Source organism: Aethalodelphis obliquidens, unplaced genomic scaffold, assembly GCF_003676395.1.
Source record: "Aethalodelphis obliquidens isolate GAN/ISIS:26980383/991018 unplaced genomic scaffold, ASM367639v1 scaffold18, whole genome shotgun sequence".
Taxonomy (NCBI): Eukaryota; Metazoa; Chordata; class Mammalia; order Artiodactyla; family Delphinidae; genus Aethalodelphis; species Aethalodelphis obliquidens.
In genome coordinates this window covers 12,707,082-12,728,697 of record NW_020837962.1, presented here as the reverse complement: position 1 = coordinate 12,728,697, position 21,616 = coordinate 12,707,082, and the positions used below count along the sequence as shown (strand labels likewise).

Sequence of the window (21,616 nt, the reverse complement as noted above, 5' to 3'; positions counted from 1 at the left end):
AGCTTTAAACATTATTTTACATTTAATTTCTTTTTAAAATGTGAGGGGGCCCCTCTGTGCCAGGCCCTGGGGAACAGGGATCAACAGGTCAATTCCCACCCACCAGATCAAGCCTGCAGGTGTCCAGTCTCAGAGTGTCTGGGGTGTCCCTCCTGCCACCTGGGCACCAGCCCCACCCACCCCTGCCCCCAACCCAGAGCACAGCCCAAGGGACCCCCAAGCTTTGTATTTTAAAACATCTTTTTTATTATTTATTTATTTATTTTGGCCACGTCTCGCGGCATACGGGATCTTAGTTCCCCAACCAGGGATCAAACCTGCACCCCCTGCAGTGGAAGTGCAGAGTCTTAACCACTGGACCACGGGGCAAGTCCCCCCCACCCCCACCCGCCGCCAGCTTTGTCTTGGAATGCGTCATCCCTTGGCAGCCTACCTTGGCCTTTTTTTTTTAACAGAATTTTTGTCATACACCTCATATCAGGTCATGATATACAGCACGTGTGCTCAGCACCTGGACCAGCAAATTCAGCAACGCACAGAGAAAGGTCTCTTTCCCCTTCAGGCCAGCCGGAAGCCTCCTCTGGGTGGGGATTCCAGGGGTGACAGCGTTTCTCTCTCCCCCGGCTCCCCCAGGTCCCCCCCCCCCCCCCCCCCCCCCCCCCCACTTACGGAACCTGTTGTCCTATCCTAACCCGCACTGTTCTGGGTTTCCATACAGACAGCCCGTCTGCGTTCTTCAGGGTTTTCTCTTCGTCCTCGACTCTCTGTAGGTTGACTCTGACGCTGCTGCATTTTTTCTTTATCCTGTTAGGGACAGGGTTTCCCTTTTGAGCAGGACTCTTGCCCTGAGTCAGTTCTGCAGGTACCTCTGCACCCCCACCACTGCACCTGCTCCGAGGGAGTCCTTCAGCCCCTCTTCCGATTCCCCCATTCTCTCTTCATCTGTGTCCAGACTTTTGTGGGGCTTTTTTTTTGGTCCAAATGATGATGTTTTTCACACCCAAGAGTTGTAATTTTCAAAAATAGACACTTGTTCATTTTACTCCTTAGACAGAAGCCAAATTCATTTCAGAATATTTTTATCCATACCTAGAGGATTCTAAACATTTGAAAACATATCTTAAGCACATTTGTTCAGTCATTTACTTTTATTTCACCTGAAACGAATCCACTGATCCACCTTCTCACTGTTGATTTTCTGGGTCGCGTTTCCCAGTGTCTGTTAGACACTGGGTGTGTCCGCCCATCTGGAACAGGGTTTTTCCCTGTCGTTGTCAGAGTTGGTTATTCTGCCCCCTTGTCTACAAGATTTCAGTTGCCCTCCCCAACCCTGGGGTCCCCAGTCCGGGCCTGGCGGCCTCTGTGCTGAGGTGACTTGGGAGCACGGGGGGTCAGCTGACCCTGGCTTGTCATTACGGCCCTTTCCAGCCCCGCTCAGGCCCTTGTCTTGGTCCCCTGGGGGCACTTAGACTCCCTGCTAGCCCCACATCCCCTGCCGGAGGTGTCAGCCCCCCTCTTCCCTTCCTCCTCTCCTTCTCATCAATGGAGGTATTTATTTTCTCCTGAGCATCACCGTTTTTATGAACAATTTAAACATAGAGAAAAGTACAAAAACAATATAATGGATACACGTGTGCCCATCACCCTAACCTGCAGATGCCATTCCCCCATCTTTGCCTTGGCTCTTTCTCTACAAAACCCCATCACCCCGAAGCCTTCCCTCCGTCCACGCTTCCCATATCGTTCCCCCGCCACACACGCACACGTGCATTTCCTCCTGGCCAGTGGCCCAGGCTGTAATTCGTCTCTGCCTGTCATGTGTTTGCTTGTTCATGGTGTGGGGTCCTCATATACCCCTTCCCGCTCGGTGCCCTCTGCCTGGGGCTTCAGACTTGCTGTCCTTGGGCTGGGTGATGGACCTGCCGGAGAGCATGTGCATCTATGTCCCCGGTCATCTCCTTGGCCCAGTGACATCCGTGCTGTGGCGGATAGCTGTTGGGGGCAGGGAAACCAGCTCCTCTTGGCCATACGGCTGGGGCTTTGCTGGGGTGACACGGACGTGGCTCACCAGTTGGACACTGGCAGAGCCTCTGCAGCCTGAGTTCTGGTTTTTCAGCCACACGGAAGGCCCGGCACCCTCCGATGGTTCCAGGAGGCAACCCAGAGTCCAGCTTTGGGGTCACCCAGGAGAGCGGGCTTGGCCGGTGTCACTGCACTTCTGGCTGGCCTGGGCTTGCGGTGCCCAGCCGATGTTTCAGCCTCCTTATCCCTCCCCCCACCCCTCTCCACCTGTCCTGCGAGTCCCCGGGGAGGTGACTCCCACCATCCTTAGTCCCTTATCTGCGAGTTGGGTGTATCAGTGCCACCCCCAGGACTCCACAGGGCCTCAGAGAGACGGTGCCAGCCACAGACTCGAGAGTGGCCATGGGTGAGCCAGGAAGGGGGGCATTGGGGTGGAGAGGGACGGTCAGGTCTCTGGAAGCCATCGTGGTATCGACAGACGGCGTCTAGGCTCACAGGGCCGTCTGCCCGTTGCCCCCACGGCAGCTGTCCTGCTGCTCCTTCCTCTCTGGGCTTGTTTTCCAAACAATTTGCTTAATGTGATTCCCAGCCCAGTTGAACATGAGTAATCATGTTTACCTGGCGCCACGGGGTAATCCTGCGCCTCCTGGGCCAGTGGGGCCGGGCGCAGGGGAGACACCCTCCTGGTCAGTCGCTCCGTGTGCTTCATTCTCTTGCAGTGGATGCGCCCGGCGCTCCCGCTCACCCTGCCCTGCCCGCGGCGGCCACGATGGAGCCTCTGTTCCCGGCCTCCCCACTGACCAGCTGGAATGCCTCCTCGGCAGCCACAGGCAGCGGCGGCGAGAATGGGACGCTGGCGGGGCTGGTGCCCTCACCGGGCGCCCGGGCGGTGGTGGTGCCTGTGCTCTACCTGCTGGTGTGCACAGTGGGGCTGGGCGGCAATGCGCTGGTCATCTACGTGGTACTGCGTCACGCCAAGATGAAGACGGTCACCAACATCTACATCCTCAACCTGGCCGTGGCCGACGTGCTCCTCATGCTGGGGCTGCCCTTCGTGGCCACACAGAACGCCATCTCCTACTGGCCCTTCGGCCCCGTGCTCTGCCGCCTGGTCATGACGCTGGACGGCATCAACCAGTTCACCAGCATCTTCTGCCTGACCGTCATGAGCGTGGACCGCTACCTGGCCGTGGTCCACCCCATCCGCTCCGCCCGCTGGCGCCGCCCTCGGGTGGCCAAGCTGGCCAGCGCCACGGTCTGGGCCTTTTCTCTGGTCATGTCACTGCCGCTGGTGGTGTTTGCAGACATCCAGGAGGGGTGGAACACCTGCAACCTCAGCTGGCCAGAGCCTGTGGGCCTGTGGGGTGCTATCTTCATCATCTACACGTCCGTGCTAGGCTTCTTTGGGCCGCTGCTGGTCATCTGCCTGTGCTACCTGCTCATCGTGGTGAAGCTGAAGGCCTCGGGCATGCGCGTGGGCTCCACGCGGCGGCGCTCAGAGCGCAAGGTGACCCGCATGGTGGTGGTGGTGGTGCTGGTGTTCGTGGGCTGCTGGCTGCCCTTCTTCATCGTCAACATCGTCAACCTGGCCTTTGTGCTGCCCGAGGAGCCCGCCTCCGCCGGTGCCTACTTCTTTGTGGTCGTGCTGTCCTATGCCAACAGCTGTGCCAACCCCTTGCTCTACGGCTTCCTCTCCGACAACTTCCGCCAGAGCTTCCGGAAGGTTCTGTGCCTCCGCAAGAGCTACGGCACTGAGGACGCGGATGCCACGGAGCCACGGCCGGGCCAGAGCAGCCGGCTGCAGGAGGCCATGCTGCCCGCACGCAGCTGCGAGGCCAACGGGCTCATGCAGACCAGCAAGCTGTGAGCGTGGAGGCCGCGGGAGGGGACCCCGGGAGAGGCCGTCCTGGGTGTGTGGAGCGGGGGCAGGTGAGGGTACAGGAACCCACTGCCACCTCTTCTGCTTTCCTTCCCGGAGAAGGAGGGGGACTGGAGCAGAAGAGGAGAAATAGCCAGACAGCAGTGGGGGGAGCGGCCTCCCAAGGCAAACAGCAGACTGGAGAGGCCAGGCCGAGTGAGGCGTACGCAGATGCCAGACCCTGGAGGAATTCGGCTTCCTGTCCTCTCCACCCCCGAGAAATGCGCTCCTCCCACCCCCCAGGCCCGAAAACGGGTCCCAGAGAAGATGCCCTGGCAGCCTCGCTGGGAAAGGCCTTGGGCTCCCTGGTGCTTGGGCCTCTTTGCGAGGCTGGAAGGAGAAGAGCCAGAATGTGGGGGTCACTCACCCGCAAGCCCCCATCTGAGACAGCCCTGCCCAGTGCCGCCCCCAACTCAGTTGTCCTCAGTTGTCCCAGAGCAGGATGCCGACACCAGGAGGGTGCGGGGAGCAGGCAGAGCCGTGCTGAGCAGGGGAAAGCCTGGGTCAGCGCTACCTGGGCCTCGGCACGGACCCCAGACAGAGGCCAAGCCCTGGAAACGAGATCACATAATAAGGGCGCTTGTGTTTGACAACCGCTCCCTGAATAAATTAGAGAATAAATGTTTGACTCTTTCCCAGAGCAAATATTGTCCCTGGAGCCGATTGAAGCCAGTGCAAATCAGAGCAAGTGGATCATACTCGGCTGGATGGGGGTAGGCAAACACCCAGCTGGAAGTGGGCAGCAGGACACTTAGATGATAAGGCAGGGGAAAGTGTACACAAGCCAGCTGAAAGGAACGACAGGGCTGGGGCTGTCCCGGCTCGCCTCCTGGGGGTGGCAGGGTTAGGATTTGGCCCCGGAGGATGCAGGGGATGCATCTGATTCTTCCATGGCTGGTGGGTGCGGGGAGTGGGTGGCTCATTCGGGGCCCCTGCCCCCATCCCTGATCAAGTGGGAACACGGCCGCCTCCTGAGCCCCAGGCTGTCTCTGCCACTCGTGGGCTCCGTCTTGGGGGTGGGGCTGACTAAAGCCACCCCCGCCCGGCCCTAGGGGGACCAGCATCCCAGGGAGGGATGGGTGCCTGGGAGAAACAGGTTCGTTCAACCAACCACTTCCCACCACCCCTGGGTTCGGATGCAAAGTGCATCCACTCAGAATAATTTGGGGGAGCAAGCAGATGGCTCAGAAATATCTGCCCAGGTCAGTTTCTCCCAATTGATTTGGCATCTTGATCTCCCTCCCCAGGGTAGCGCCAGCCAAGAGTGCCCGTGTGGGGACTGCAGACACCAGCAGCAACCTGACCAGTCCTGCCTGTGATGGGTGTGAGGGGCGTGAGTGTGTGTGCATGTGTGCCTGTGTGTGAGTGTGTGTGTGTATGTGCCTCTGTGCGTGCACGTGCCTGTGTGTATATATGTGTGAATGTGTGGGTGTGTATGCGTGTGCATGTGTCTGCTTGTGAGTGTGTGTGCCTGTGTGTGAGTGCATGTGTAGACATGTGTGTGCCTGTGTGTGTGCCCAGAGCCTGATGGACCCAGCGAGTGGAGGAGCTGATTCCAGGCAGCCCATGGACCCTGGGTCCGGGTGGGAGCTGGTGACCAGGACTGGCCATGGTGGGACACCGAATGGGAGGAAGTGAGGACTAGGCACTGCTGAGAGCCTGTAGGGAAGTGGGGACAGGAGTGTTCCAGGAGAAACGTAAGCCCAGGGAACCGTGGACATGGCACGGTGGGCCTGGGGATGCAGCCTGGACTGGCCACTGCCCTCCGCACCCAGCACAGGCTGGGCACAGCTGCGGGGACCACAGAGCCGCCACCACACTGCTTGCAGGTCCCGGGTCCACAGGCCCTGAGTGGGGCAGGGGGCGGGGAGAGCAAGTGCCCTCGGGGGGTGACCTGCTTTACTGTCTCTCTCTCCGCATCGATGGGTTTTATTGGCCACTGGGCTCCAGTGGCTCCCAGAGTGACCTTACTCAGGAAATCCGGCCCGCGGGGCAGGGTGAGGCTTCCTCTGGGATCGGGATGGGGGGGCTGTTTGCCAGGCAGAGGGGGTGCAGGGGGGGGGGGGGGGGTGACGGAGGCGCAGCCCCCACAGGCAGAGCCGGTGTTGTAGCCCCACAGTGAGGGAGACCAAGGCTGGCCCACCCTGAGGGCTGAGTGAGGGGTGCCCTGGGTAGGGCCCCAAGGAAGGGTCAGGAAGGGCCCACCCTCTTGGGCATTTTGGGACAGGAGGAAGGCAGACCATGGGTAGACACCAGGAAGAACTTCCCACAGGAATCTGGGGGCTGAGAGCTGGGACACCCTTTGGGGGTGTCAGGGAGGTGATCGACGTTGAGAATAGGGTCTTGGCTGGTCACCTGTCAGGGCCCCAGCAGAACCCTGGACTTCAAGGACTGGGTGGGCTGAGGACTTGGAGAGACTGCTGGGTCCATGACCCCGCTCCATCCTGGCTGATGGGGGATCCCAGCCCTAAAGTGCTGCCTCCCCTCCGCTGCTGTCCTGTGCAGACTGGCCCATGCTATCCTGGCTCCTGAGGGCTGGTCTGGCCACCATGAACCTGAAGTGTGTTTGCTGAATGAATAACTGAGTGATTGATGTGATGATTGATAATTGAGTGATGGCGGCTCTGTCCAGTTGGGGTCCTTACCTTGAAGGTCCAGTGACTGTCCAGGAGCCTGACTGGGGTCCCCGTCTCCGTCCTTCCCTCCCCGAGCTCTCACCCCTCTCCAGGGCCCTTGCTCCTCCCTGTCCCAGGCCCACCCCCTCCCCACTCCCTCAGGCTGCATATCTGGACATGGTGGTGACAGCTATGCATTTGTTGTATCTGCACTGATGGGGGTCTGGGGGCTCCACCTGCGTGGGTCCCCACACTGGGGGCAGCAGGGTCTCTACCCGAGCAAACCTCCCTCCCCTGGCCCCTGCCTCTGGGGAGGGGGGTTGAGGCCCTTTCTCAGCCACTCTCTTCCGTGGCATCTGCACAGACAGCTGACCGTGGCTGCGGGGTATAGGGCGCTGGGCCTGTGGGTGTGGGCACTGGGGCACCCCAGGAGGGGGAGGGCATGGTCCTCCTGGTGCCATCCACAGGGGCCGGCGCTGGGCAGTGGGGACTGGCCATGATTCCCTTCTGCTCCCACCCCGAGTGGCTCCCCGTGCCCCCCACTTGTCCCACCCACCCCCCGCCCCCCAGGAAACAGGTATCCCCTCCGTTTGGGCAGTTTGAGGAGGGTTTAATTAAAGGATGTTTTGCAGAGTGGTGGGTGGGTAGTTTTACCACCTGGCGGGTGGGGGATGGGGCTCTCAGGACAAGGAGACCCACGGCCCTCCTGCAGCCGAAGGCAGCAGCCGTTCTGGGGACGGAGTGCCCACCCTCTCCCCTCCCCCTTCCCACACGCTGCCAGGCTCCCATTGCTGGGCACCTGAAAGGTGGCCTGGTCCGTAGGGGTCCGTGCCCTTGTGGTCATCAGGCCTGAGAGGGCGGCCCTAGGATGAGGGTCAGCTTCCAGGGTCCCCCGACCTCTCCCCACACTGGAGCCCGGCTCCCACCCTCCCTCCTAGCTGAGCCCCCAGGGGCCATGCTGAGGGGTGCCTGGGACCAGGCAGGATCTGGAAGCTGTTGATGCAAAGGGGAGGGGACCCAGGCTCCCCTGAGCTGCGCTGCTGGGTTTCCTTCTCCTGACCCATGGCTGCGGCCTTCTCGGCCCTCTGGACTGTGGACCTGTCTGCCCATGTGTCCTCTGGAGCCACCCTGCTGGGGCCCACGAGGCCTGGCCCACGGGTTCCCTGAGGGACACAGATGATGGTGGTGATCAGGCAGCTTGGAAACAATATCTGGACGCGATGCCCTTGGTGGTCGGTATAGAAGGAGCACTCCTTCCCTCACGGATGAATCTCCTGTCCTCTCAAGATTTCTCCGTCCATCTGGGGGCTCATTAGAAGGCAGGAACCCCACCCTTGCTCTCCCCAAGGCAGGAGCACTTCCTAGCGTCATGAGTTTTGGCTTCAGGACTGATGTAGAACAACATTTTCTATTTTTACAAAATCAAACCTATCCGTCTTCTGCTTGGGAAATTCCTCCTTTTTTAAAAAAAATATGTCTTTCCCATCCAGAAATTAGCTAAATATTCCCACGTGTTTTTTAGTTGTGGTACAATACACACTCCATAAAATGTGTATGGAGGGACCGACAACACTTTATTGGTTCATCATCGATAGATAACCTGGATGTTCCCACTTTTGGGCTGTTGTGCGTTGTGTGTGTCCCACATATTTTTAACGGTTGTATTGCTGACAACTCTTCACTGATATCTGCTTTAGTCCATGAGGTGACCCTTGAACGCAAACGCCCCCTCATCCCAACCCCGCTTGTACCTAGGGCTCTTGTCCCCCTGGGTGACTGGCCTCTGGGGGTTCCTGTTGTCTGCCTGGTGGTCACTGCACTCATCACCATATCTTCCAAATCTGTTTCCATGTCCAAGAGAGCACACAGAACTGAGCTGGCTCCTGCCTACCCATTCCTCCAAGCGCCCTTCAACACTATTTTACAAAGTTAGAAAATGGGTGTTATACGCAGGTGTTCATCGTAGCACAAACAATAGCCAAACGGTGGGAACAACCTGAATGTTTCTCAACAGGTGAACAGGCAAACCGTGGTCCATCCGCACAGTGGGGCGCCCCTCAGCCGTGGCAAGGGGTGAGGGGCCAGCACACACTACAACACGGACGGACACGAGAGGCCACAGAGTTTGTGATTCCACTTACACAAAATGTCCAGAAGCAGCAAATCCATAGACAGAAAGCAGGGGGTGGGGGCGGGGTGGGGGGAGTGCCAGCTCGCGGGTTCGGGATTTCTGTGGGGTGATGAAAACGTTCTGGAACCAGATAGAGATGTGGGTTGCACGACGTTGTGAATGTACTAAATGCCACTGTATTGTTCACTTTAAAATGGTAGATTTTATGGTATATGAATTTCACCCAAGTTTTAAAAATGGGTGTTTTGTTGGAATTCCACCAAATGGATAAACTGATATGGGAAACTGGCTCCCGCAGGATCCATCTCTCAGGCTGCTCTGTATTCTAGTCTTTTCCAGCTTTCTTCTCCTGCAGCAGGCCAGTCCTGATTGCACCGAGGCCCCGCAGAGGGTGCCTAGAGGCTGCTGCTCTGACTGGGGCCATTTCCCTTCTCGTCTCCTAAGCGGTCAGGGCGGCAGCCTGGGCCTGTGGATTTCTGAGTCTCGGGCCGCTCATCACTTTGCAGAGATAACAACTTCACCTCATCCTACCCTGTTCTCAGTCGCTGTTTTTAAATAAACCTGGGCTGGGGGGATGCAGGCACCGCCGCCTTGCCCTGGACCCACCCACAGTATCCCCTGGCACATCCCTGTGCTCTGAGGCTCTGGCCGGCTGCCTCCGAGGGGTTCTCGGCCACACTAAGGGGAGCCCCCACCCTGCCCCTGGTTCTCTGAGCATGGGGGGTGGCCTTGGATTTGGAGTTGATCAGACACCCTCTGGCCTGGCCTGCTCTGCTCTTTTGGGTCGCCAGCTGGGAGCAGGTCTGTCCCGGGAGGCTCAGCCGAGCTGCCCCAGCACCGCCCTTCCAGGCACCGTGGACAGAGTGAGTGGGAGGGAGGCCGAGCAGCCATGGGGTCTGAAGTCTTCACGGGAATGCCCACCCCGGCCTGCACCCTCAGGGCCCAGTGCAGCATGGAGGGCTCTGTACCCTGATACAGGACAGGGGAGCTGAGGCCACACAAGGAGCCAGAAAGAGCCCAGGCTTTGTCTGAAGCTGCTGGACAGGGGCTGCTCTCCTGGCCCCGCCCGGCCAGGTTGGCCTGCAGCATGCAGTGGGTCTGGGTCCCTGTCAGGGTGGCAGGGGAGTCCAGGACCTGGGAGGAGAGAGGGACACTGGGGTCCTTCCAACCCCCCGCACTCCTGTTCAGGCACCTTTATCTCTACAGTGGAACCTTCCCAGGCACCACGGCCCCCATTAGCGCTCTGAAGTGGCTCCTGATGCCCTGATGGTTGCCAAGCACCTTGGGCGTGTCCAGCTATTCCAGCCATAAAAGGACACAGGCCAAAGGGCCAAAGTGCAGCCTGAGGCTTCTCAGCCCAACTCAGCATCCCGGGAGGGGCCAGGTCCCAGGATGTGCATGGGGGAGAGGGGTCCCGGCTTTTCCTCTGGCTTCCCGAGGTCCCACCCAGCACCCTCTAGTCTCTAGTGGGGCCAGGGCCTCACCAGTCAGAATGTCCTACTCCAACCCCCGACCCCTTGGCTGTAACAAGCCCCCCAGAGTCTTGCTGCCACCTGCCATGTGCCACGGCTGGGCTTAGTCGGGCCTTGGGGCTCCTGGGGGCAGGAATCCCTTTGAGACCCTGATGCTATGCATCTTGTGGTACAGACCCCTGCCTGTGCTTGGGGTCTGGAGTCACAGGCCTGCTCTGCCCAGGCCTGAGCTCAGGGGCCCACGTCTCTGAGTCTCAGCTTCCTCATGGGGCTGTAGGGCCTGCACGTGGGATGCGAGGGTCTCATACCTGGGACGCCAGGAGCCCCTATCCTGGTCCAGAGCTGGCCGAGATCCAGCCTCGGTGGGACTGTCACAGCCCTCAAGGGAGGCTGCAGGCCCAGGCCCTGGGGTGGGCTGCTGACAGAAAGCCCCCTCCCAACTTACCTCAACATAATAAAGGCTATATATGACAAACCCACAGCAAACATCGTTCTCAATGGTGAAAAACTGAAACCATTTCCTCTAAGATCAAGAACAAGACAAGGGTATCCACTCTCACCACTATTATTCAACATAGTTTTGGAAGTTTTAACCACAGCAATCTGAGAAGAAAAAGAAATAAAAGGAAACCAAGTCAGAAAAGAAGAAGTAAAGCTGTCACTGTTTGCAGATGACATGATACTATACATAGAGAATCCTAAAGATGCTACCAGAAAACTACTAGAGCTAATCAGTGAATTTGGTAAAGTAGCAGGATACAAAATTAATGCCCAGAAATCTCTTGCATTCCTATACACTAGTGATGAAATATCTGAAAGAGAAATTAAGGAAACACTCCCATTTACCATTGCAACAAAAAGAATAAAATACCTAGGAATAAACCTACCTAAGGAGACAGAAGACCTGTATGCAGAAAACTATAAGACACTGATGAAAGAAACTAAAGATGATACAAACAGATGGAAAGATATACCATGTTCTTGGATTGGAAAAATCAACATTGTGAAAATGACTATACTACCCAAAGCAATCTACAGATTCAATGCAATCCCTGTCAAACTACCAATGGCATTTTTCACAAAACCAGAACAAAAAATTTCACAATTTGTATGGAAACACAAAAGACCCCAAACAGCCAAAGCAATCTTGAGAACGAAAAATGGAGCTGGAGAAATCAGGCTCCCTGACTTCAGACAATACTACAAAGCTACAGTAATCATGACAGTACGGTACTGGCACAAAAACAGAAAGATAGATCAATGGAACAGGATAGAAAGCCCAGAGATAAACCCACGCACATATGGTCACCTTATTTTTGATAAAGGAGGCAAGAATATACAATGGAGAAAAGACAGCCTCTTCAATAAGTGGTGCTGGGAAAATGGGACAGCTACATGTAAATGTATGAAATTAGAACATTCCCTAACACCATACATAAAAATAAACTCAAAATGGATTAAAGACCTAAATGTAAGGCCAGACACTATAAAACTCTTAGAGGAAAACATAGGCAGAACACTCTATGACATAAATCACAGCAAGATCCTTTTTGACCCACCTCCAAGAGAAATGGAAATAAAAACAAAAATAAACAAATGGGACCTAATGACTTAAAACCTTTTTGCACGGCAAAGGAAACCATAAACAAGACGAAAAGACAACCCTCAGAATGGGAGAAAATATTTGCAAATGAAGCAACTGACAAAGGATTCATCTCCAAAATTTACAAGCAGCTCATGCAGCTCAATATCAAAAAAACAAAAAACCCAATCCAAAAATGGGCAGAAGACCTAAATAGACATTTCTCCAAAGAAGATATACAGATTGCCAACAAACACATGAAAGGATGCTCAACATCACTAATCATTAGAGAAATGCAAATCAGAACTACAATGAGGTATCACCTCACGCCAGTCAGCATGGCCATCATCAAAAAATCTACAAACAATAAATGCTGGAGAGGGTGTGGAGAAAAGGCAACCCTCTTGCACTGTTGGTGGGAATGTAAATTGATACAGCCACTATGGAGAACAGTATGGAGGTTCCTTACAAAACTAAAAATAGAACTACTATACAACACAGCAGTCCCACTACTGGGCATATACCCTGAGAAAACCATAATTCAACAAGAGTCATGTACCACAATGTTCATTGCAGCACTATTTACAATAGCCAGGACATGGAAGCAACCTAAGTGTCCATCCACAGATGAATGGATAAAGATGTGGCACATATATACAATGGAGTATTACTCAGCCATAAAAAGAAACGAAATTGAGTTATTTGTAGTGAGGTGGATGGACCTACATCCACTCATACAGAGTGAAGTAAGTCAGAAAGAGAAAAACAAATACCGTATGCTAACACATATATATAGAACCTAAAAAAAAAAAAAAAGGTTCTGAAGAACCTAGGGGCAGGATAGGAGTAAAGACGCAGACGTAGAGAATGGACTTGAGGACACAGGGAGGGGGAAGGGTAAGCTGGGACAAAGTGAGAGAGTGGCATGGACATATACATACTATCAAATGTAAAACAGATAGCTAGTGGGAAGCAGCCGCATAGCACAGGGAGATCAGCTTGGTGCTTTGTGACCTCCTAGAGGGGTGGGAGGGAGATGCAAGAGGGAGGAGATATGGGGATATATGTATACGTATAGCTGATTCACTTTGTTATAAAGCAGAAACTAACACACCACTGCAAAGCAATTATACTCCAATAAAGATGTTAAAAAAAAAAGCCCCCTCCCCCTGCAGACAGGGAGTCCCAGCAGCCTTTCCCCAGTGGGGGCCCATCTCCTGCTTCCCCCACTGTCCCAGGCCATACTAGGGGAGACAGCCCAGTCCATGGAGGGGACCAGCTCCCAGCCCACACAGGCTTGGGGGTCTACACCCCCTTGCCAGGCCTCAGTTTCCCCACCTGTCAAGGGCGTGGCCTGGCCTGGCCTGTGTGTTTGGGAGGGTGGGCTCTGCTGTTCACGGGTGAGTGTGGGACATTCCTGGCTCCAGCCTCACTCAGGGTTGATGCTCCTGAGGGATAACTGAGTTCTGTGGTGGCAGGGGAGGGTCACTGTGATCCCAGCTGTGTCCCCTCCCTGGGGACAAGGAGGTGCCTGTTTGTGAAAAGGATGAGTGGGCCCCCACCCCCTCCCCACCTCCCCCATCAGCCGATGGTGATCTGGAGAGGATCTGCCAGGGCCAGGTGGATGTGGGGCCCCCAGCCAGTCAGAGATCCATCTCAGGATGCTTTGGGCTCCTGGTGGGAAGGAGTGGGGGCAGGGGTAGGACGTGATGAGGAGACAGGATCAGCCAGGCCGGCATTCTGTGGGCCCAAGACTCTGAGGTGGAAACCCCCATGCCTGTCCAGCACCTGGAAGGCCCTGGCCTGCTCAGCCCAGCCAGCCTGCAGCTCCAGCCACCTCTGCATGGCCCGGGACCTCAGCCAGCTCGCCAGGCTCCGGTGATTCCAGACGCTGCTCTTGCCAGGGCCCCAGCAGCCTCACTGGCCCAGAATCCTCATTCGGAAGGGAGCAGCTGCAGGAGGGGATGTCAGGGGAGGGCCAGAGGGGAGGCGGCAGGTGATGGGGCCACAGGGGCTGGACAGAAGGTCCCAGAGTGGCCGGAGGACACGTGGCAGGAAAGGAAAGATTCAGAGTGGGCTCGAGGGTGGGGTAGCCTGATGGCTCCGACCATGGGGTGGACAGGGGCTTCCTGTGGAGTGAGCATGGCCAAAGTCCACCCACACCTGTCCACAGGAACGAGGCCAGCCTGGTCACTTCCCGTTGCCACCAGACCCAGCATCAGCACACCTAAGTAGGAGGTGACACCGTGGGGGTCTGGGGCTCCCTGGGCTCAGGTGCACATCCAGGTATGAGCTTCCTCCCCCTTCCAGCCCATTCCAGACAGACAAGGGGATGCTGAGCCCCAGAAAATCAGCCCACCAGGGCTGGTGGCGTGTTCACCAAGGACGAGACCCGTCCCGGCCAGGCCAGCACCGTAACGTGCTCCATTTCATCCTGTCTTGTGGCCTCTGCTGCCCTCGGACACCCTAGAATCCATCATGCTTCCTGCTAGCGTTGGCTCCAGGAGGGCCGGCATCTGCACTTGACCCCCTTCCCCCCCTACCCTGCAGCCTCCCTAGCAACCAGCCCGGCACCCAATAGGTGCTTTGTAAAGCTCTCCATGGCAGTGGTTCCTGGCACAGCCTTTATATGCAGAATAGGTAGCTCGACCAGGGTGCTCCGGCCCACCCCCCATCCCCCGCCCACCACGTGCCCGGAACAAGGGCCTGCTTCCTGAATGTCTTGGTGTGAAACCTTCGTCTGTGTCATCTCCAGCAGGGCAGGCCCGGGTCTGTCCTGCTCCTGCCACAGCCCTGTGCTCAGCTCAGCGTCTGCGTGCAGTTGGTGCTCCATCTCAGCTGGCATCAGTCCTGGGCTGCGGGGCTCCGGGAATGACTGCCGTTGAGGGCTGGATGTGGCGTGGGGGCTGCTAGAGCTCAGCGTCCGGCTTGACCAGGTGGCCGCTGAAGGTGATGTAGAGGTCACCGCGCTCGCTGTAGATGGCGTTGTCGCCATCCCTCTGGAACATGCGCACCCAGACAGCGTCACCCGCGGCCAGCGCCAGCAGCGGGCTCTGTGTCTGCATCCTGCTGCGCTCACTGGGCTGCGCATACAGCACGGCTGCGGCCCACCAGTTGCACGTGATGCGCAGGTACGTCTCCTTGTAATTCCAGGTGTGCACGTTGAGGCTCAGGACGTAGACGCCAGGCACGGCAAAGAGGAAGGGGCCGGAGGCCAGGTCGAAGGCACCGTCCAGGTCCACCAGCACCATGTCGAAGGGCACGGCCTGGAGGGCATCGGTGCTGTGCAGCCCCTCTCGCCAGCCCACCGAGAAGGTCATGTAGGCACGCTGGCACAGGATGCCCGGCGGCCCCACCTGCCCCTTCTGGCCCTTGTGGCCACGGAGGCTCCAGGAGCCAGGCGGGCCCTCCTTCCTGCTCCTGCTGGAGCGGCCTCTGACCCCCGCTTCACCCTTCTCACCTGTGAGGGGGTGCGGGTAAGGGGAAGCCCCTGGTCAAGGTTTCAAGGGTCAGATTCTCTGGCCACACGGCCTTGCAAGTGACCTCACCTCTGTGAGCCTCAGTCTCATCTGTCAGGTGGGCGCTAACCCGCCCTCCACGGGGCAATGAGAAAGAAGCCACACCCTGAGGTCCTGGCAGTTCTGAGGCCTGTGCAGATGGTCACATGGGGATGGCTGGGACGGCGGGGACAATGGGGGTCCAGTAGCTGCCAGAGGAAGTGTCTGAACTGGGTTTTGAAGGAGGAGAGGCCTGGGAAGTTGCTAACCAAATCCAACCTCAGTGTGGCCTCCGTCCAGCCTTCAGAGTGCCTCCCTCTTAGAGCTCAGCCTGTCTTGCCTCTCAAAGGGGGCGCTGCTCCCAGACCCCCTTCCCACCTCCCCTTGGGGTGGGGGAGCAGAATTGAAGGGAAACTCAGCCCCGCCTGCCACCCCCCCCACCCCCCCACCATCTCCCCCAATCCACAGCCCCTTCCCCAGGGCACCCTGTTCCCACAGGAGGAGGCGACTATGGGGAGCAGGGAGCAGGCCCTTGTGTGCCCCCCTGGGGCCCAGCCTTCCCAGAGCTAGCCTTGGGCCGTCGCCCTGCTCTCCTGCCTCTCTTCCCATGCCCCTCATTGCAGAGTGTCCCTGCGGGGCTGGGGGCAGTGGGGCCACCTCTCCAGGAACACTCACCTTTGAGGATCGAGATGTCGATGGTGGGCCGCACGTGGGGCAGTCCCACCCACTCATCCCTGTTGCTCATGCGGGTGTGTGGGCATGCGGGCTGGGGGCAGCCGGGGGCCAGGGTGGGCAGCTGCAGTGCATACACAGCCAGCAGGGCGGCCCCAGGCCAGGCCAGGCCCCTGCGGGCAGCATCAGCAGGAGCAGGAGAGCAGAGGCTGGGTCGGGAGGGCAGGACGGGAGGAAGAGGATGGGGGAGGAAAACGGGGAGTGGAGAGGGGACACCCCTGCTGAGCCCCCACTCCCGCAGCAGCCCAACTGTGCCCCCTTGTGTGGGGGAGACTGCGCTGGTGGGACCAGGGAGCTGCCTGGGTGAGGATGGACAGTTGGGACCCCTGGAGGGGCTGCAGTGGGCGTGGCCAGAGCCTCATCCTGCACCAGACAGGGCACCTGGCAGAGCCCTCCTGGACACTCAGACCCCTGCCCCGACAGACATCACTAATGGATCCCCACACACTTTCCCCTGGACCTGGATGTGGCCCCAGCATCCCCCCTAACACAGCACCTGGGGACCACCATCGATCGGAGGGGCCAGCACGGGGGACCATTCACACCTGCCCTTCCAGAGCCTCAGTGAGTGACCAAGGCAGCCCCACCCCATGGGAGCTGGTGCTTCCAGATTCCTTCTCCGGGTCTGCTCCCTCCTCCCCATAGCTGCCTCCCTCCTGGGGCCTTAGGGCCTTAGCTCTGGGCAGTGGCAGGCACCCTAACTGCCTATAGTTGGGGAGTCCCGGTTCCCAAACCCCCCATGGCTGGAGACCCCGCACCTGGTAGATGCAGGGAGAACTGTATGGCGGTGGGGGCTCTGAATCAGCCCTCTAAGTCCCCCACCCACCTGGGCTGGCCAGAGCCCTCCGGGAGGGACAGCTAGGCTGCTTCAGGGAACGGCAGCACCCCACCCACTGGTGGCTGGGCCCGGGGCCCAGGTGGTTGGGGTCAGACATGAGGCAGTTTCTGCCCGGCTGCCTAGCTTGGCAGAGGGCAGCACCCTCATCCTGACCTCCCGTGGGCCAGGCCAGGCCCCTGCGGGTAACTTGGGGGGCTACCCCATGTGGCCCCCACTCGTCTGTGGGTAAGATGGTCTTTAAGCCCTACCAGTCCTAGGCCTCTCGCCTCCACCTCCTCTCCTTCGGGAGACCCTGCCTGACACCTGGTTCATCCATGCCAGGTGGAGGCTCCACTTTCCAGCTCAACCAGCAGCTGCTGGGGGGCCCTGGGTGAGCCCCACATCATTTGGGCCTCAGTTTCCCTGGCAAGTGGGTCCTGCCTGCCCTGGTTTCCCCATGTACATATGAGAGGCTCAGCCAGTGTTGGTCTCCTGCAAGGGCAGGCGTGTGAGGTCGGGGTCCTCACTCTTCCCTGTACCCTAGCCATGCTGAGCAAAGACTCAGGCTCCCTCTTCCAGGAAGCCCTCGGGGACTGCAGCCCAGGGTGAGGTCCTTCTTCTTACATAGTAGGTCTGAGACCCACTCCTAGGCTGAGCTTCCCTGGCAGGTGGGAGCCCTCCTCTCCACCACCTCCCCCTCAGAGCCTAGCAGACCCTCACCCACCCCCCTAACCCCATTGGACTCTGCAAGACCCTCCTGAATTCCTCCCGTGGAGGAACCTTACAGGAGTGGGTATCTCCTGGGGAGCCCACTCCACAGACAGGCCTGTGTTGCTGGGGCCCTTACCTTGTTCCCCCAGAGGTCTGGGGTCCCAGGCATCCTGGCCACCTGGCCCTGCTCAGGATGGCTGTGAAGACCCCCACCCACCCCCACCCTCCCTGTTACCATTTCATGATCAGGTGCTGCTGCCTGCCTGGCGTCTCCGGCATCTCTACCCAGTGGCCCATGAAAGAGCTCTTTCATGACCGCCCCAGGTGCCCATGGCTTCCCTCTGGGTCATCCAAGACCAACAGGCCTCAGGTCAGCTTCAGAGCTCCCGGGCAGGAGGCTCACGTGGCCCTGTCACCCACCGCCCAGTCTGCCACCTGCCGCAACGTCAGTGCAGCCCTGCTACAGGGGATCCAGTATCCTCCTGACAGCCCATGGGCCACAGCATGGCTCTGAGGGCCTGGGGTGTCTGGGACTGGGGAGTTGAGGGTGAAACCATGAGCTGGCAGCCATCCTCTGTCTGGGGTGCAGTGACTTAGAGAGGAGTCAGGGAGGCTGGTGAGGAGGCTGGAGGCCAAAGTCAGGGGAGAGAGACCACCATGCCTGTGCTGAGCCCACCTGGTGACGGTGACGCCCTCCTGTCTCTGGCTGGGACAGGAGGGCTGAGACTTTTGGGTGAAGCATGGGAGAGAAACGTCGGGCCAGGTCCACTGTGTCTGCCGCCACCTCCCGCTGCACCCTCCCAGGGTCACGGTGCCCAGCGGGGCAAGAGGCCTGCCGTGACACTGTGTTGGGGGCCCTCGGCATTAGCCCAGCCTTTCAGTGGATAAGGGTTGTGTCCCTGTGATGCCAACCCCCTGGCAGCAATGACTCACAGGGCCCCCCGGGCAGTGGCAGGCGTGGGCTACGCCCACACCAGGGCCTGGCCTCATGCTTGCTCTGGGCCTGAGCAGCTGGATACTAGGTCCAGGGGCAGGGCCTGGCGCCTCAGCCTCTGAGCACGGGGACATGTGACTCCCTGGGAAGCGCCCCACCACCACCACCAAGCCAGGCTGCCTGGCAGAGGGAGGCACAGATGTGGCTTGGGAAGCTGTGGCCGCTGTGCCGGAAGAGAGGCCGTGGGCAGCTGGGGCTGGCTCTCTCGCCTCTGCACATGCAGGCACAGCCCCGGGTCCGGCTCTCCCCTCAGGCTCCCCATGTTGGCACTCCTCACTGATGACCAGGGAGGGGGCAAGGATGAGGGTAGAGGGCAAGACTGAGGGGCTTCTCGTGCCAGGCTGAAGGGGAGCAGAGCTGGTGAGGGCTGTGGTCGGGAGATCATGCCAGCTGGAGCCGGTTCCCAGATATCCCCCGGCCTCCCTGAGATGCCAGTTCACACTCCAGTGGGGCTCGGTGGCCTCCCACGCCTTGTCAGCAACCACTGATGGAATCTGGATGTGGGTGGCCTGGACGGAGGGCTTTCTGTAGGCATCACCCAGGGCTGGATTAGTCCAGGCTCCAGCGGGAGCTGCTGACTGGCCTCAGTCAACCTGCGGAAGCTCCTCTCTGCCTGCCCCACTCTTGTCTCTGGGGTTTCTGGGGCTCCCAGAGAAGGGCAGACGCCCAAGCTCTGCTGCTCCCTGCATCTGACCTCGGTTTCCCAACCTGTTAAATGGGCACCAGTGGACTCAGAGTGGCCAGAGTGTCCTCTGTGGTGGATGGAAATGCCGCAGGCTTCAGCCACCCTCAGGGCCCTGATGTCCCCCCGTGACTCCCCGCTCCCCACTCCTGCAGGGGCCGAATCCCTGTGGGTGGGTGTAGCCATCTGGCCACCCTCCAGACTCCCCAGGGAGGCTAATTCTCCAGTGAGACGCAGCCGCAGCCTCAGGAATTCGCCGTGTGGCCCAGAGCTACCCATCAGCTCCAGGGCCTGGTCATTCGTCTCTACAAGGGGACACAAGTGCCAGCTCACGGGTGGTCATGAGACAATTGCAGGCAACGAGTGCCCGGCCCCCTGGGGCTGTACCCGAGCCCTCCCAGCTTTGGAGATAATGACCTTCGCACAGCACCTCCACTTAGCTCCCCATTAGCAGCCACCCGGCAGGGGTGGGGCGCAGGGACAAGGAGGCCCTCGTAGCTGCTGATGGGGACGCTGTGCTACACAGCCAGCCCGCCTCGGCCTCAGGCGGTAATGGGGCTCTGAGTGGCTGGTGTGCATGCGGCCGAGTTATTATCTCCCAGCCTCTTAATGGACACTTCCCGAGTCCTGTTGATGAGCTGCCATGGGCGAGGGGCCAGTGGCCTGGAGCTCGTCCCCAGGGGGCACAGTGAGAGAGCCTCATGGCCACCGTGAGAGCACCTGGCCCTGCTTGTGGGTAGTCCCTGATGCTGTGCCCAGTTCTGCCCAGAGCCATGGACACAGAGTGTGGGGCCAGGTGGGCAGCAGGGCTCTGTGGCCCTCACCCACCCGCCCACAGCCCGGCCTGACTCACTTGCTGGCTAAGGAGGGGGCTGGATGAGGAGCCTGGCCACAGAGGTGACCAAGGTGCTGGGGGTGGAGGCCCCTCCAGCCCTGACCCTCCACCCCCCAGCTCAGGGTCTGGTGCACACCCTGTGCCGGGTGGGAGTGGCAGGGAGAGGTCCCACAGTTCCCCCGGTGGTCACTGCCCCAGGCCCCGCCCTGCGTGGCCCCTCACAGCCTGGGGGCCAAGTCCCTCAGGGGAGAGCTGGGCCAGCAGCGTGTTCTGACACCGCTGCTCCAGGCTCACCCCCCACTAATGAGGGGAGTGCCGGCTGGCCTCCAGTGACAGCGTCCAGGGCACATGGAGGAAAAGGAGCAGGGCTTCAGTTATCACTGCGGCCACCAGAGCCTGTGACAAGTGGTGACAGGAGGTGACACTCCCTCTGAAGCATCCAGCAGGTGGCCCAGGTGGGCAGAGAAACTGTCAATGCTTTGGCTGTGCCCCGTGTGGTCAGCAGTGAGCAATGAGGGGGGGCCTCGACGGTTCTTGGCTGACCCCTCTCCCCAGGTGGTGACTGGGGGCGCCCCAAGCAGGAGACCCCTGGCCCACCATGGCTGAAACATGGGGTCAACAGGCAAAGCCCACCTGTCCAGGTACACTCTCTGAGTAGAAAGCTAACATGCTCTTTATTTGAGGGGGAGATGGGTCTCTGCGCCCGCCAGGGTGCCCGCCCGGTCACTGGTAGCCCGCCAGCTGGAGGACGGTGGGGTAGCGGGTGCGGTGGGCCATGCACTTCTGGCGGTCGATGAAGAGGCTGTTCGTCTTGACAGCGATGTCCTTCTCCAGGCTCATGCGCGTGTCCTCCAAGTTGTGCAGGGACTGCTCTGCTTCCAGAAGCTTCTCCCTCAGAGCCGCCAGGGACAGGTTCAGCTCCTCTACCTCGCTCACCAGCCTGCGGGGGTGGGAGGAAGGGGTGAGTTGGGGCTGCCCTGGGACGCCTGGTCTTCTGGGTGGGGAGAGCGAGGCCCAAGGTCAAAGCCTGGGGCCCCCTGTTGGGGGTCTTGGTCAAGACATTTGGCCATAGAAGGGCCCCCAAAAGGCCCAGAGGGAAACCCAGCAGCCACACTGGGAGAGCGCCAGGCCAGGACACCACATGAACTTCTATTCCTCTATTCCTGGCATCTGGAAGTGAGATGGGCGCCCCTGGACCTGAGTGAGGACCCAGTTTTCTGAAGGAGTTGAGGGACAGGGAAAGAGGGATGCCCAAGGCAGGGGTACTTCTGCTTAAAAGGCGACTGTGAGCTCAATAAGTTAGAAAACAGAAGACGTGACCCCACCTACGCCTCAAGCCGGGGATGTGTGTCCACCGTGACATTGGAGGTGTGGACGGCCACGAGCAGGATGGTCAGGGCGGCCGTGTGGCCTGGGGAGCTCTGCTTCCCAGACCCTGAGATTCCTCACCAGGGTGAAGCAGGGAGTGTGGCCGCCTCTGGCACTAGGAGCCTGGCACAGTGTCCCCCAAGGGACGCATAGTATCCAGTCGTGCTGGGGCAGGTTTGGGGACGTGGGAACCGTGTGTGTGTGTGTGTGTGTGTGTGTGTGTGTGTGTGTGTGTGTGTG

The 21,616-nt window shown here is 59.0% G+C and overlaps 3 protein-coding genes across 3 annotated transcripts in view; 1 reads left to right on the top strand and 2 right to left on the bottom strand.

The window, feature by feature from the left end:
* Window positions 1–2,752: 2,752 nt before the first annotated feature.
* Window positions 2,753–3,899, top strand: SSTR5 (somatostatin receptor 5). Its single transcript, XM_027117921.1, has one exon. The coding sequence runs from the start codon at window positions 2,792–2,794 to the stop codon at window positions 3,887–3,889; it is 1,098 nt and encodes a 365-aa protein (XP_026973722.1). The 5' UTR covers window positions 2,753–2,791; the 3' UTR covers window positions 3,890–3,899.
* A 10,750-nt stretch (window positions 3,900–14,649) lies between these two features.
* C1QTNF8 (C1q and TNF related 8) lies at window positions 14,650–16,904 on the bottom strand. Its single transcript, XM_027118371.1, is given in 4 exon segments — window positions 14,650–15,200; window positions 15,913–16,009; window positions 16,012–16,118; window positions 16,796–16,904. Coding segments are annotated over 4 exon segments (864 nt in total).
* Window positions 16,905–20,663: 3,759 nt separating this feature from the next.
* Window positions 20,664–21,616, bottom strand: part of TEKT4 (tektin 4) — a 6,115-nt gene continuing 5,162 nt past the window's right edge. Inside the window, exon 6 of the mRNA XM_027117922.1 lies at window positions 20,664–20,948. Coding sequence (XP_026973723.1) covers window positions 20,732–20,948 — 217 coding nt within the window. The 3' untranslated portion in view covers window positions 20,664–20,731. The remainder of the gene's footprint in view (window positions 20,949–21,616) is intronic.

Bases quoted from the DNA above. Each gene is read 5' to 3' on its own strand.
- SSTR5 (XM_027117921.1), top strand. From the start codon at position 2,792: ATGGAGCCTCTGTTCCCGGCCTCCCCACTGACCAGCTGGAATGCCTCC.